The 14897-nt window shown below is 42.5% G+C and overlaps 2 protein-coding genes across 9 annotated transcripts in view; one reads left to right on the top strand and one right to left on the bottom strand.

Annotated features, from left to right (window-relative positions):
• The window catches only part of LOC311253455 (uncharacterized protein), a 25090-nt gene extending 15055 nt beyond the window's left edge, over window positions 1-10035 (bottom strand). For 6 of the 8 annotated variants that reach the window (XM_084347447.1, XM_084347449.1, XM_084347450.1 and 3 more), the window contains exons 1-5: window positions 9980-10035; window positions 8712-8885; window positions 1241-1441; window positions 595-711; window positions 6-122 (exon numbers count right to left, since the gene is read on the bottom strand). In XM_084347447.1, coding sequence (XP_084203573.1) covers window positions 6-122; window positions 595-711; window positions 1241-1422 — 416 coding nt within the window. In that variant the 5' untranslated portion in view covers window positions 1423-1441; window positions 8712-8885; window positions 9980-10035. The remainder of the gene's footprint in view (window positions 1-5; window positions 123-594; window positions 712-1240; window positions 1442-8711; window positions 8886-9979) is intronic. The other 2 variants (XM_084347451.1, XM_084347452.1) reach the window with 2 other exon arrangements.
• LOC311252953 (uncharacterized protein) lies at window positions 1934-14897 on the top strand (the record flags this gene model as incomplete). Its single annotated transcript, XM_084346617.1, has 6 exons — window positions 1934-1974; window positions 11849-11863; window positions 12335-12637; window positions 13296-13565; window positions 13756-13839; window positions 13975-14897. The coding sequence occupies 6 exons, from the start codon at window positions 1934-1936 to the stop codon at window positions 14039-14041; spliced, it is 780 nt and encodes a 259-aa protein (XP_084202743.1). The 3' UTR covers window positions 14042-14897.

Below are 14897 nucleotides of genomic sequence, written 5' to 3'. Positions count from 1 at the left end.
CTTACTTTCTTCCACCGCTTTGTTTAAAATCAATCAGAAAATCCTTTGACGCGTCACTCTTGAAGGACACACAGCTGGGTTCAGGTCCAGGTCCAGGAGAGTCTGGTCTCTGACGGAGTCTGCTAGGAATAAATAATAAAGTCAAGACATTGACAATGTTAGAAATAATGATGTTTTTCTTTAATATATAATAACCATAATTTTAAGTATCTTTATCAGCCTTCATTTCTCAGAACAAGACCAGACTGATCAATTTCCGGAGAAAGTGCTTTTTTAAGACTATAATCAAACCCTCAACGCTGATGCAAGTTTTCCACTGTGCTGACACAATTGGACAAGGTTTCCTTCTGATCAGTGAGACTTTTAACACAACAAACTTGGATTAGCTAACACAATGTGGCATTGGACCACAGGAGGGAGGGTTGCTGAAAATGGTGCTCTGTACACATGAAAAGTAAACTGACATCAGTGACGCCAAACTTTTAAGTGTTACTGTGTGTTCAGTTAGTCTCCCTGCACAAAATATTAAATATTAGACAGACAACAAATACATCTGATAAAGTGTATAATTATGAATAAAGTCTGATCACTTACTTTCTTCCACGGCTTCGTTTAAAATCAATCAGAAAGTCCTTTGACCAGTCGCTCTTGAAGGACACACAGCTGGGTTCAGGTCCAGGTCCAGGAGAGTCTGGTCTCTGACGGAGTCTGCTAGGAATAAATAATATAGTCAAGACATTGACAATGTTAGAAATAAGCATTTTTTTCTTTAATATATAATGACAATAATTTTTACTATAATAATTTTGTCCTTCAAACTTTCATTAAAGAATACTCCATCTGCAGCAGCTACAGCCTTGCAGACCTTTGTCACTCTAGGTGTCAGTTTGATGAGGTGATCTGAAGAAACGTCCCTCACTGCTGCCTGAAGCACCTCCCACAGGCTGCACTGGCTTGAAAAGCACTTCTTCTGTATCATACGGTCAAGCTGCTCCCACAACAGCTCAAAAGGGCTGAGATGTGGTGACTGCTGGTCACTCCATTACAGGCAGAACACCAGCCGACTGCCTCCTCCCTGAATAGTTCTTCATAGTTTGGAGCTGTGCTTTGGCTCAGTATCACCTGGAGGATGAAGCTGGCTCCAGTTCAGCTCCGTCCACAGGTTAGTGGCATGGTGTCTTAAAATTAAGTGATAGCCTTCCTTATTATAATTATGAATAATTACATTCTGATAACTTACTTTCTTCCACGGCTTTGTTTAAAATCAATCAGAAAATCCTTTGACGCGTCACTCTTGAAGGACACACAGCTGGGCTCAGGTCCAGGTTCAGGTCCAGGTTCAGGTCCAGGTTCAGGTCCAGGTCCAGGTCCAGTGGTTTTAGAGGGAGGGCCTCCCTCCTCTCTGTCCTCACACTGATTCATGCTGCTCAACTCACACACACTTTCATATGGAGAGGAAACACAAATCATTCATCTGCACATCAACTGAACATTAATCGACTATTAATCATTTCAACCATGAAAATTGTAACACAAAACAATTATTTCACAACAAAAACAAGACTAAAACTAAAACTAAGTTAAACGAGTAGCTCCTGATTGGTCAAACAGTTTTCTGCACCAGCTGATAATATCTTTTGCTCACAAGTTGATTCGAGCTGTAAATGTTAGTAAACAGCATTTTACATTTTGTAATGTTGAGTCTGTGTCAGTAATGTTATCAGTGGTTTAATGGACTAAATTCAAGAGGCGTGAAGCAAAGATTATACAGCCACAAACAAACAAACCCAACAGTGACTAAAGAGAAACCTGTTGTTAAACTATGAAATGAAGTCAGTTTACAGTTTCTACAAACTTTGGCTGAAAGGATTATTCTAAACAACAAGTTGGGCTCTAGGAAAGTGTGAAGTGTTATCCACAATCTTCTGACACCATGGGCAGCAGTGGCATGGACAGGACTGTCTACGTACTACGGTAAGCGTGTTGCGTCATTTCCTGTTGTTGTGTTACTGACTGATAGCGTAACTGTGCTGCTCCGGCTCGTCCAAGCAGATTATTGTTGTATTCCTTTCTGCAGCGACCGAGATCCCGCTTGTGATCGGGCACTTGCTGGTCCACTAAGGCATTCAACAATACTCTGTGTTTATAGCTTGGTCGCCGGGCTTGCTGCTGTTTGTAGCTCTCTTAGCTCTGCTGGCTAATCTATCGTGTCCTAGCTTAGCCACTATCAGCTAGCGATGGCTTCTCTCTCTCCCTCTCGCTCTCCTCTTTTCTCTTGCTCAGTGTGCCAGATGTTCAGTTACACCTCTGCCTCCCTTAGTGATACTGGTACATGTATTAAGTGTAGTTTATTTGTAGCGTTGGAGGCGAGGCTCAGTGAGTTGGAGGCGAGGCTCCGCAGCATGGAAACTCCGACTGTAACTGCTGCAGTTAGCCACTTAGCTAGTGCGGACCGAGCGACCGTAGCTTCAGCTAGCCGTCCCTCGGCAACTCCCGAGCAGCCGGGACAGCAGGGCGGCTGGGTGACTGAACGAAGGAAGCATAATACCAAACCAAAGCCCACGTTACACCACCAGCCGCTTCACGTTTCAAACAAATTTTCCCCACTCAGCGACACACCCGCTGAGAAACCAACTCTGGTTATTGGCAGCTCCATAGTACGAAACGTGAAGTTAGCGGCACCAGCGACCATAGTGAAATGCATCCCAGGGGCCAGAGCGGGCGACATCGAATCAAACCTGAAACTGCTGGCTAAAGCTAAACGTAAATATAGTAAGATCATAATACATGTCGGCGGTAATGACTGCCGGCGACGCCAGTCACTAAGATTAATGTTGAGTCGGTGTGTAACTACGCCAAAACAATGTCGGACTCCGTAGTTTTCTCTGGGCCCCTGCCAAACCTAACCAGTGATGACATGTTCAGCCGCATGTCATCATTCAACCGCTGGCTGTCGAGGTGGTGTCCAGCAAACGATGTGGGCTTTGTTGATAATTGGCGGACTTTCTGGGGAAAACCTGGTCTCATTAGGAGAGACGGCATCCATCCCACTTTGGACGGAGCGGCTCTCATCTCTAGAAATTTAACCCATTTCATTAGCCAACAACCAGCCTGACAACCCAGAGTTGAGACCAGGAGGCAGAGCTGCAGTCTTACACGCTTCTCTGAGCTTCCATTAGATCAGTTGCACACCCAAAACTTCATTGAGACTGTGTCTGCCCCCCGACCACCTAAATTAATCAAATTAATCAAATCAAAAGTCCACAGAAGAGGAGTTGTGCATGAAAATCTAATAAAAATTAACAGCAACTCTGCAATCTCAAAACAAGACAAGAGAATTAAATGCGGACTCCTAAATATCAGATCCCTGTCATCGAAAGCTGTACTAGTAAATGACTTAATTTCAGATTGTAATATTGATTTATTCTGTCTTACTGAAACTTGGCTGCATCCTGAAGAATATGTCAGCCTGAATGAATCCACTCCACCCAGTCACATTAATACTCACATTCCTCGAGGCTCCGGCCGAGGAGGTGGTGTTGCAGCTATTTATGACTTAAGTCTGTCAATCATTCCTAAACCTAAATTAAATCATAACTCATTTGAAAGCCTTGTTCTGAGTCTTTCACATCCAACGTGGAAAACTTTACAGCCAGTTCTATTTGTTGTAGTGTATCGAGCACCTGGTCCTTACTCAGAATTTTTATCTGAATTCTCTGAGTTTTTATCAAGTCTAGTCCTCAAATCAGATAAAGTAATTATTGTAGGTGATTTTAATATTCATGTGGATGTCGTTAATGATAGCCTTAGTACTGCATTTATCTCATTATTAGACTCTATTGGCTTCTCTCAGTGTGTACATAAACCAACTCACTGTTTTGACCACACCCTTGACCTTGTTCTAGCTTATGGTATCGAGATTGAAAATCTAACAGTTTCTCCACAGAATCCTCTTTTATCAGACCATCACTTAATAACTTTTGAAGTTCTATTACTGGACTACACACCATTAGGCAAACACTCCTTCACTAGATGTCTATCTGATAGTGCTGTAGCTAAATTTAAGGAAATTATACCGCTGGCACTAAACTCAATGCCATGTCTCAATATAATAGAGGACTCCTCCACTAACCTCAGTTCCTCACAAATCGATCATCTTGTTGATAGCACTGCAGGCTCATTGCGAACAACACTGGACTCTATTGCCCCCCTGAAAAGGAAACCTATAAAGCACAGGAGGTTGGCACCCTGGTATAACTCGGATACCCGCAAATTGAAGCAAACATCACGGAAATTTGAAAGGAAATGGCGTTCCACCAACTTGGAAGAATCCCGCTTAGCCTGGAAAGATAGCCTTAAAACATATAGGAAGGCCCTCCGCAATGCCAGAGCAAGCTATTACTCGTCATTAATAGAGGAAAACAAAAACAACACCAGGTTTCTTTTCAGCACTGTAGCCAGGCTGACAGAAAGTCACAGCTCTACTGAACCATGTATTCCTACAACGCTCAGTAGTAATGACTTCATGAGCTTCTTCAATGATAAAATTTTAACTATTAGAGACAAAATCCATCATCGCTTGCCCTCAACTGGCACTATTGTATCTTTAAACACAGGAACCTCAGAAACAGTTCTAAATTCTGACTTATATTTAGACTGCTTCTCTCCCATTGACCTCCACCAACTAACTTCGATGGTTTCTTCATCTAGACCAACAACTTGTCTCCTAGACCCCATCCCAACTAGGCTGCTGAAAGAAACTTTACCTTTAATTAGCACATCTTTACTAGAAATGATCAACCTGTCTCTATTAACAGGATACGTACCATAATCCTTTAAACTAGCTGTAATTAGACCGCTCCTTAAAAAGCCTAATCTTGATCCAGAAACTTTAGCCAACTATAGACCTATATCCAACCTCCCTTTCCTCTCCAAGATCCTTGAGAAAGCAGTCGCCAACCAGCTATGTGACTTTCTTCATAAAAATAGTTTATATGAGGATTTTCAATCAGGTTTTAGAGCACATCATAGCACAGAGACGGCACTGGTGAAAGTTACAAATGACCTCCTAATCGCTTCTGACAAAGGACTTGTCTCTGTCCTGGTCTTACTAGATCTTAGTGCTGCATTTGATACCATTGATCATCACATTCTACTACAGAGACTGGAACACTTAATTGGCATTAAAGGACCCGCATTAAACTGGTTTAAGTCCTATTTATCGGATCGATTTCAGTTTGTACATGTTAATGATGAGTCATCCCTGTATACCAAGGTTAGTCATGGTGTTCCTCAAGGCTCCGTGCTTGGACCCATACTATTCACCTTATATATGCTCCCTCTAGGAAATATAATTCGGAAACACTCCATAAACTTTCATTGTTATGCAGATGATACACAGTTATACCTATCAATAAAGCCAAATGAAACTAATCAGCTTACTAAACTCCATGCATGTCTCAAGGACATCAAGACCTGGATGACCTGCAATTTTCTGCTGTTAAACTCAGATAAAACCGAAGTTATAGTACTTGGTCCTAAACACCTTAGAGATGCATTATCTAATGATATAGCGAGTTTGGATGGCATTAACTTGGCCTCCAGCACCACCGTCAGGAATCTGGGAGTTATCTTTGATCAAGATATGTCCTTCAACTCCCACATAAAACAAATTTCAAGGTCTGCATTTTTTCATCTACGTAACATTGCAAAAATCAGGCCCATCCTGTCTCAAAAAGACGCAGAAAAGCTAGTCCATGCATTTGTTACTTCCAGACTGGACTATTGTAATTCTCTATTATCAGGCTGCCCTAACAAGTCTCTAAAGAGTCTCCAGCTGGTCCAGAATGCTGCAGCACGTGTACTGACAGGAACTAAGAAAAGAGATCATATTACTCCTGTACTGGCCTCTCTGCACTGGCTCCCTGTAAAATCAAGAATAGAGTTTAAAATCCTTCTCCTCACTTACAAAGCTGTTAATGATCAGGCACCATCATATCTCCAGGAGCTCATATTACCCTATCACCCAACTAGAGCATTACGCTCCCAGAACGCAGGATTACTTCTAGTTCCTAAAGTCTCCAAAAGCAGAATGGGAGCCAGAGCCTTCAGCTATCAAGCTCCTCTTCTGTGGAACCATCTTCCTGTTTTGGTCCGGGAGGCGGACACCCTCTCTACCTTTAAGAGTAGACTTAAGACCTTCCTCTTCGATAGAGCTTATAGTTAGGGCCAGCTCTTAGTTATGCTGCTATAGGCCTAGTCCGGGGGACAATGACACACTGAGCTTCTCTCTCCTCCCCTCTCCTCTCCTCTCCATCTGTATACATTATGCCTGTATACATGCCCCATCTCTGCATGTCACTGACTTGCTTCTTCCCCGGAGTCCTTGTGCTTTCTAGTCCTACAGGCTCCCTTGGATCCTGGCCGCGCCCGGGTCGTGGATCGTGGATGCGCCCACTGCTATGGCCCTGCCTGATCGTGGATGCGCCCACTGCTATGGCCCTGCCTGATCGTGGATGCGCCTACTGCTATGGCCCTGCCTGATCGTGGATGCGCCCACTGCTATGGCCCTGCCTGATCGTGGATGCGCCCACTGCTATGGCCCTGCCTGATCGTGGATGCGCCCACTGCTATGGCCCTGCCTGATCGTGGATGCGCCCACTGCTATGGCCCTGCCTGATCGTGGATGCACCTACTGCCAAGAGCCTGCCTGACACCCACCACTACTGTCGCTAATATTAGTCACATCTCTGTTACATACGTTCCACTACTATTATCGTACTGCATTGCTACATACCATCCTTGCCATTGATCATTACTACTGTTATCACTAGTAATCACATTTCCATGTGCATTTCATCATTATTGCTGTAATACATCTTTGTGTACTTTCACTCCTGTCAACCATCGCTTATAATTGAATACATTGTGATCTCGTTGATCTGCTCTGTACATGCGACATCTATTGCACGTCTGTCCGTCCTGGGAGAGGGATCCCTCCTCTGTGGCTCTCCCTGAGGTTTCTTCCGCATTTTTTCCCTGTTAAAAGGGCCTTTTTTGGGGCAAGTTTTTCCTCACTCGAATCGAGGGTCGAAGGACAGAGGGTGTCGTCTCTGTACAGATTGTAAAGCCCTCTGAGGCAAACTGTGATTTGTGAATTTGGGCTATACAAATAAAATTTGATTTGATTTGATTTAAAGACCAAACGACACGGTGTTTTGACTGGACAGGACACGGAGGACAAACTGAAAAGTAACTCTTAATTAAAGGCTGTCAGACAAATGTCGTTGGGTAAAAAGTAGAATATTTGCCTCGAATGTGTCATGGAGTAGAAGTATGAAGTTGCATAAAAAGAAATATTAGAACCTAAATACAGTATTTGAGTGAATGTATGAAGTTATAATCCACCTCTGCTGATAATTATCATCTAAAACTCTAATAGTATCTATTCAATAACTTTTTAACTGGTTTCTGAGTTTGTTCATGAATATTTCACCTGAATGTATTTGATATCATATAAACATCAAAAAGAATGAAGACTGTTGTTTTATTATTATTATTATTATTGTTATTATTATTATTGTTAATAGACTTCCAGTACTTTGCTAGTGTACTTTTGTTATTACATCTAATGATGATTTTACGTGCATGTGATAAATGAACTGCATTCATTTTGAGCACAGGGAGAGTCGTGGTCCGTCAGTATACCGACAGTATATTATAGACCTAAACAAATTGATATTTGATAAATAACTGTTTTTACTTTATGGTTGCGAATGTGATTTAACTGTGTGACGTAGCTGAGGACACTGAGGTCATGTCGTTTTTTTGTAGTGATGGGAATTCCTGCTCTTTCTGGCTTCTGGTCCACAAGTTGACACTGGGATCTGGAATCTGCACACTTACAGGAATAATAGTCACACAACAGCTATCTGACAGCTTCTGTGACATCATCTCACAGCTGACTTTACCTTCTTCTGATTGGTCAGCGTCAGCCTCCCCTCAAGTAGCCAACAGCCCAGCCCCACTGCTGCTACTAGTCAAACTTCAGTTCAACCAACAGTTACTGCTGCTTTTTCAGCCATTACCCCATATGAGAAGAAACCGAAGCGACACAAAGACACAACCAGCGTAGTTACGTGCTGTATCACTAAACATATGATGCCTATAAGCAGGTTGAAGGGTAAAGTTGGAGCAGCAGCTCAGAGATGTCACCGTTGATCTGTGTTCTGCTCGCACGTCTTAACCACATCAGTTCTTACAGAACAGGAGGCGTTAAAGCTGAACTGAACAAGCTCAAGACCACAGCAGCACAATCATCCTCAACTTTACCTTTTTATTTTATTTTGTTGAATCAATGTTCAGTGCAGTAAACTACCTCTAACGTGTTTGAGACGCGTTTGAAACGAGCAGTTTGTTGAACATATTCATCATTTTATTCATCCAGTGTTTAACATGAAGCCATTTGTTTGGTTGGTTCTGTTGGATGTTTGTCACCTGTTCATTCTGACTAATAACAATAAACAATTGCATTTTATATAAACCGTAATTAACCTTCTGGTTTGTTTTGGCTTCTGTCCTGAGGAGAATACTCTTAAAACTGTCACTTCAACATTATTATTGTTAAATATACTGTACATGGTGATAATTATCGACATCGACATGAAAAAACATACTGTGATAACAGTTTTGGCCATACCGCCCAGCCCTACCTCACTGTGTCGTCACGTTTCTGTCACAGACTCAACTTCCTGTTTGTGTTTCTACTCGTCCGGTTCTTGGACTCCCGGAAGGTTCTGGCTGGGTTGCGGATGGGCTCCTCCACCAGCAGAAGAAGTGGGAGGACGTCGTGGCTCAGTTACAGAAGTCACACTTCTGTGTTCCCTCTGCAAAGGAAACATTGAAGGGGACTGTCACAAACTGTGTCACAGAGCTCTGGTTGTAGGTCCAAGTGGTTGTGGTGGTGTACTGTAGACACGGTAGATACGGTAGACACTGCAGCAGCAGCAACAGTTGCAGTAGACAAACTGGCACTTTCATTAGTAGCAGGTTAACTCGCTTGTCTTTTTTCTTCCGACTGCACTGATGGATGGATGGATGTACAGTGGCACTCAAACCCATCACCGCCCCTGAAATCTTTGCATTACATTAATGCAGAATTTGTACATCCTTTATTTTTCATATTTTGTATATTTATTATAGTCACTGTTTGTTTATTGTTTATTGTCTTCAATGTATGCACCTTATTCACCTAGACAAATTCCTTGTTGGTGTAAAATCCTTCTTGGCAATAAATCTGTTTCTGATTCTAACGTACCTGTGCAGGTTATTTGTAGAGTTTGCTCCATATGAGACTTTGACCTCACATACTCTACACTCAACTGTACTGCATTTCCTGCGTCACTCATTTCCTCACCTTTCCAGCTTGTCGTCCCCCCCCCCCCACACACACACACACCCCTATTTAAAGACAAAATTACATATTTATTGATCAATTTCATGTAAAACAACGTATTTACTGGCTCTCGCTGCCTCCTCATCAGTCCTGGACTGTAAATATACCCACAGATTATTCACCGACACCAACAGCTGCTCTCCAGCCGCGTTCAGTGCGTCAGACAGCGGGAGAGCGGCGGCTCGTCTCGGCCTCCTCCACAGGCTGATTCAGGCAGGAAAAGCTGCCTTCAGTCATCAGTAAGTGGAGCTACACACTGACAACCACTCTGTGCTCACATACTGACCAACTAACTCCACTTCTACTCTCATTATCTCTGATTTCAGCGGCTACACTCCGCAGGTATCGACACAAAATGGCGGACAGTCTTAACGGCAGTTGTTTCTCCGCCGTCGTCCCGAGTTTAAACTTTAACGAGTTCGTCGAGAAATAAACAGCGAGCTTCACTTTTCTTGCTGTTTCAGTGTAACAGTGAAAAGTGCAGCTTGTGTCAGCGAGTAAAACGTGTCAGAGTCAGTACATTACCTTCAGCTGGAGGTTCAGACGGAGAAAACTATCTGCGCCACAACTGTCAGACAAAGTGAAACTAAACTGAGGAGGAAACACCCGGAGAGGCGTGACTGAGTCCTCCTGTTAGACTGAGGGCTGCAGCACGACCCAACACGAGGCTGACATGAGCCGAGTTTACAACAAGGCCCAGATAATGAAGAATCAGTCACAAACAGCGCTTCATGCAGTTTATAAAGTGTCTCCTGACTCAAAAACTCACTAAATGGAGAGATTTCATGAGGGAGTCTGGGGAGAGTCTCTCCCTCTTACGTTACGTTACTGACTACATTTTCAGCAGGTAATCAGAATACATTCTACAAGTAACCCTCCAAACCCCCATTATCACTATGGTGACAGTTTTTAAGTTATATCTGGTTGAATCAAACAAAACTGAAAAAAGTGAAACAGCATGTACCCGCTGACTGTTTATAATCATATGATGCTGTTATAATGTGTTGTGATTGAGATCCTGACCCACCAAACATCCTGGAAAGTGACAAAGTCAAGTTTTTCTCTAAATGACATTGAAACATGTACAAGAATGTGCAATATTCAAAGAATACAGCAGCATAATCATCCTCAACTTTACCTTTTTATTTTATTTTGTTGAATCAATGTTCAGTGCAGTAAACTACCTCTAACATGTTTGAGACGCGTTTGAAACGAGCAGTTTGTTGAACATATTCATCATTGTATTTATCCAGTGTTTAACATGAAGCCATTTGTTTGGTTGGTTCTGTTGGATGTTTGTCACCTGTTCATTCTGACTAATAACAATAAATAATTGTATTTTATATAAACCGTAATTAACCTTCTGGTTTGTTTTGGCTTCTGTCCTGAGGAGAATACTCTTAAAACTGTCACTTCAACATTATTATTGTTAAATATACTGTACATGGTGATAATTATCGACATCGATCAATATGAAAAAACATTGTGATAACAGTTTTGGCCATACCGCCCAGCCCTACTCGGGGTAAGTTATAATGATAATTTTTCCAATTAAATAAACAGTAAAGTAAATAACAAAGTTAAAGTGAATTGTTAAACTGTAAAATGTACTGCCTCCATTACATACTGTATGTATATAATATCTATCAGCTGATATATCTGTGTGAATTTTCTTACAGGCTCGCCCAGAGACTCACCGAACTGTACCGGCGAGACTACCGGTGAAAAATCCAGTATCTGTGAGGCTCGGGTACAAGTTGGATGGATCAGACAATTTACCACTTTTTCTCAACAGTACCGGTTCTCGATACCCATCCCTTGCTCAGCAAATAATCATTTGCTGTCTGTTTTCTTCGTTAATGCAGTATAAATGTAGTTCAATCAACCAATCAAACTTTAAATGTATAGAACTTTAACACAGCAAAGTAACACAGTGTTTCACTCTATGAGAACAATAAAAACAATATCCCTCCATCCCCCACACACAGACAGACAGACAGTACAGTACATACACAGCAAACAATTAAAACAGGAACTGAGGAAACACTATCTTGAGCAAGACACAGGAACAAGGAACAATACAGGAACAAGAGACATGTATTACCCAGTTAAATGCTATAACTAATACAAAATAAATTCAGTAGAGTAGGGTCAAGACCACCAATCAGTACAAACCCCATCCAGCACCCGTCCCAACACCACCCTCTCCACCACAAGCCCAACAATCCAAGCGAGAAATGAAAAAGAAGAACATCAAACTCAAACACACCCCAAAACCCATGCATTCAACCCGAAAGGCTCAACCTCTACCCATACCACCTGCAATGGAAAAGAAAGCATCACATCTGAAACAACTGCAAAACAGAAGCATCCTGGAGTCCGTCCTCTTTACAGAGTTTCTCAACTCAGGTAAAACGTTAGTGTTTGTTTGTCAGAGTATCTGTCTTCTTCAACACACAGGACATAATGCGTCTCTCACTGTGACAGTTTGAGTAATTTTTCACCATTTGACTTCATTTTGTCTTAAAAATTAGTTTATCTTAATATCTTAATAATTATCTTGTTTGTTTCCAACTTGTCTGATCATCTGACTTCTTTTGTCTCATGACTTATCATAATGAGTATAAGTGAGTCACTGTGTTCTCAGGTCTAAGATATTAAAGCGAAGGTCTCTTTGTTTTTATAACTAATAGAAACGAAAGACAAAACTACAATAATAAAACCCAAGCCGGTAAGAAACATGATTATACTTAATTAATATTATTTGTGGTGTCTTTTATTTGGAATATTGTTAATCTGCACATCATATCAGTAACTGATCGATGAAAGTATGTGGTTATAATGTGTGTAATGTTTTATTTTCTATCTATTTCCTCTCAGTGTTGACAGAAATCTGCTGCTGAAGTTGATCCACTGCTGTGCTGCCTCTGACGCCCAGCAGGGGGCAGCAGTCAGCCTGCTCAGGACTCTGCAGCACAGGCTGGATCTGTCCTGCTCCTCCTGTGTGGAGCTGCAGCAGGAGGCTCAGAGTGAGACTCTCAGTCTGACTGATGAGGACTGCAGGGCCGTCTCCACCATCCTGAGACACAGCAGCCAGGACACTCAGCTCAACCTGCAGGACTGTGAGGTGGAGGACAGCGGGCTGGACCTGCTGCTTCCTGTCCTGGGCAGAGTCCTCCTCAGGTGGGAAAGACATCAAAATGACCTAAACCAGAGAAGAAACTTGTTCATTTTTATGTTCATGCAGCTTAAAGCTTTGTGTTGAAACACCTACATCATACTCTGACTCACACCTCCCCACAATCCTCCTCTGGTGCTTAGTGGCGGTACTAGTACAGGGCATTGTGACCTGTAGTTTTCTCAGTAAACACACCGACCTCCGTCGCTCTTCTTGGGTTATACGCCTCCTCAGGAGCCGCTCTTCATTGCCCGAGTGTCTCTGGGCTCGAGAGAGTGGACAGGCCGGATGTCCAAAGGACCAGCTGCCCCTCCAGGAGCAGCCCAGTGGCAAATGTCACCTTGTCGAAACCAAGTCACATCCTGCATCCAAGATGGGTGTGTTTGGAGGAGCAGCCCTCCCTGCTGACACCAGGCCTGTCCGCTCTGCCAAGCCCAGAGACACAGCTGCGAACCGAACGGGTCGGTGTGTTTACTGGGGAAAGTGCAGCTGGTGGTCCCCTGTATCACCACCACCAGCAGCAGAGACACACCAGTGCACATGTATAAATGCTCACTATGTTGAAAGCCCCATGCGTAGGTTACACCGTAGGCTCTCGTAGAATCTACATTCAACCATAAATCAGCTTAACAATCAGCTCTTTGCTCTGATCCTCCTGTTTAGAGCCAGTAAGACGGTCGTCCTCCAGCTGCTGTCCCTGGTTCCTGTGAACAGTGACAGAGACACAGTGAGACGGGCAGTGTCCCTGTGTGGAGCCCTGGGTGGAGAGCTGGACCTCAGTCACACCACACTGGATCAGAGGGCCTGTGGAGCTGTGGCTCGGCTGCTGGACGTCTCTGAAGGGCTGACGGAACTGGACCTGAGTCACTGTGAGCTCACTGACCAGCTGCTGCTCACACTCCTCACACATCTGCACAAAGTACAAGTCCTGGAGTGAGTATCAGTCTGTCAACACACACGTGTTCATGTGACAACATGTATGTAATTCTAGTTATGTCCTTGACCTGTGTCTGTCCCTGCTGCTGTGTGTTGGACAGTAGCTGTACTGTCTCCAGCAGCAGCAGGCTGATATAACTCACCATCATAAATATCCTCTGTGTCACTTCCTGTGTTTGTGTTACAGTCTGAGTCACAATAAGATCACTGATGCTTCAACTGACATGTTACTGGAACTGGTCTCCATCAACCCCTCCATGGACACTGTGTTGTGAGCATACATTCATCACTGTACCGTTCATTTATTAAGACATCTGTACTTCATCATGTCAGATGAGTTAAGTTAATCCTGTCACATGTTATTGTGGCTGAGTGAGTGATGTTTCTCTCTGCTTTGGTCTTCTAGACTCTTCAGGAACAACATCGAGGACAGAGCTCCTTTTAAGAAAGACAAGCGGTTTGAAATCTGGTGAAGCAGCCGTCAGTGTGGTGGTAATGTGCTGATCAGGGAGTCGCTGATGTCTCATGATCGTTAGATGAAAACATGACTTTGGTACGATTACTTGTTACTGTTGTGGTGGTGGACAGTTTATAATACGGGACCATCATGTTCCACACGGTGATCTCTGCTTCACAGACGAGAACATCATGACTCCTGCTCTTTGTTATAGACTGATTCAGAAGGTTGTCTGGAGGCCAAGAGCAGCCAGCAGTGTTTGATGATAATCATCTGGAGATCATGGCTCTTCTCTTGTTCATGATACTGTAGATTTGTCTTCAGCGTGTTTATATTTATGTGATAACTCTCAGGTTTTACACATCAGGTTGTTTGTTTGTGATGATTTAATTATTTTGTTTTGTGACACAATGAATGTCATTTTACGAGTATTCCCAATTTATCTTTTATTCTTTTTGTGATAACTGTACTTTATTTTGTGATAACTGTATTTTGGGATGAATGTTAAATCCTAATGATGAATTACGGGTATTTTTATTGTTTTTCTTTTTTTAGCATTGACCATTTTTGATGCACATGTATGATTTTTTTTTTTTGCTTAAACAGTCTCTGATGCACGTTTTATTTCGCATTCATCTTTTCAATAGACGATCTTTGATGCACATGTATGAAATGTTTTTTTAACATAGACGATCTTTGATGCACATGTGTGAAATGTTTTTTAACATAGACGATCTTTGATGCACATGTATGAAATGTTTTTTTAACATAGACGATCTTTGATGCACATGTGTGAAATGTTTTTAACATAGACGATCTTTGATGCACATGTATGAAATGTTTTTTTTTACATAAACAATCTCTGATGCACA

This window comes from Pagrus pagrus, assembly GCF_965226575.1.
Source record: "Pagrus pagrus genome assembly, chromosome: 24".
In the NCBI taxonomy this organism is placed as follows: domain Eukaryota; kingdom Metazoa; phylum Chordata; class Actinopteri; order Spariformes; family Sparidae; genus Pagrus; species Pagrus pagrus.
Note: the sequence above shows the minus strand (reverse complement) of the source record. Positions and strands in the feature narration are given on the sequence as shown.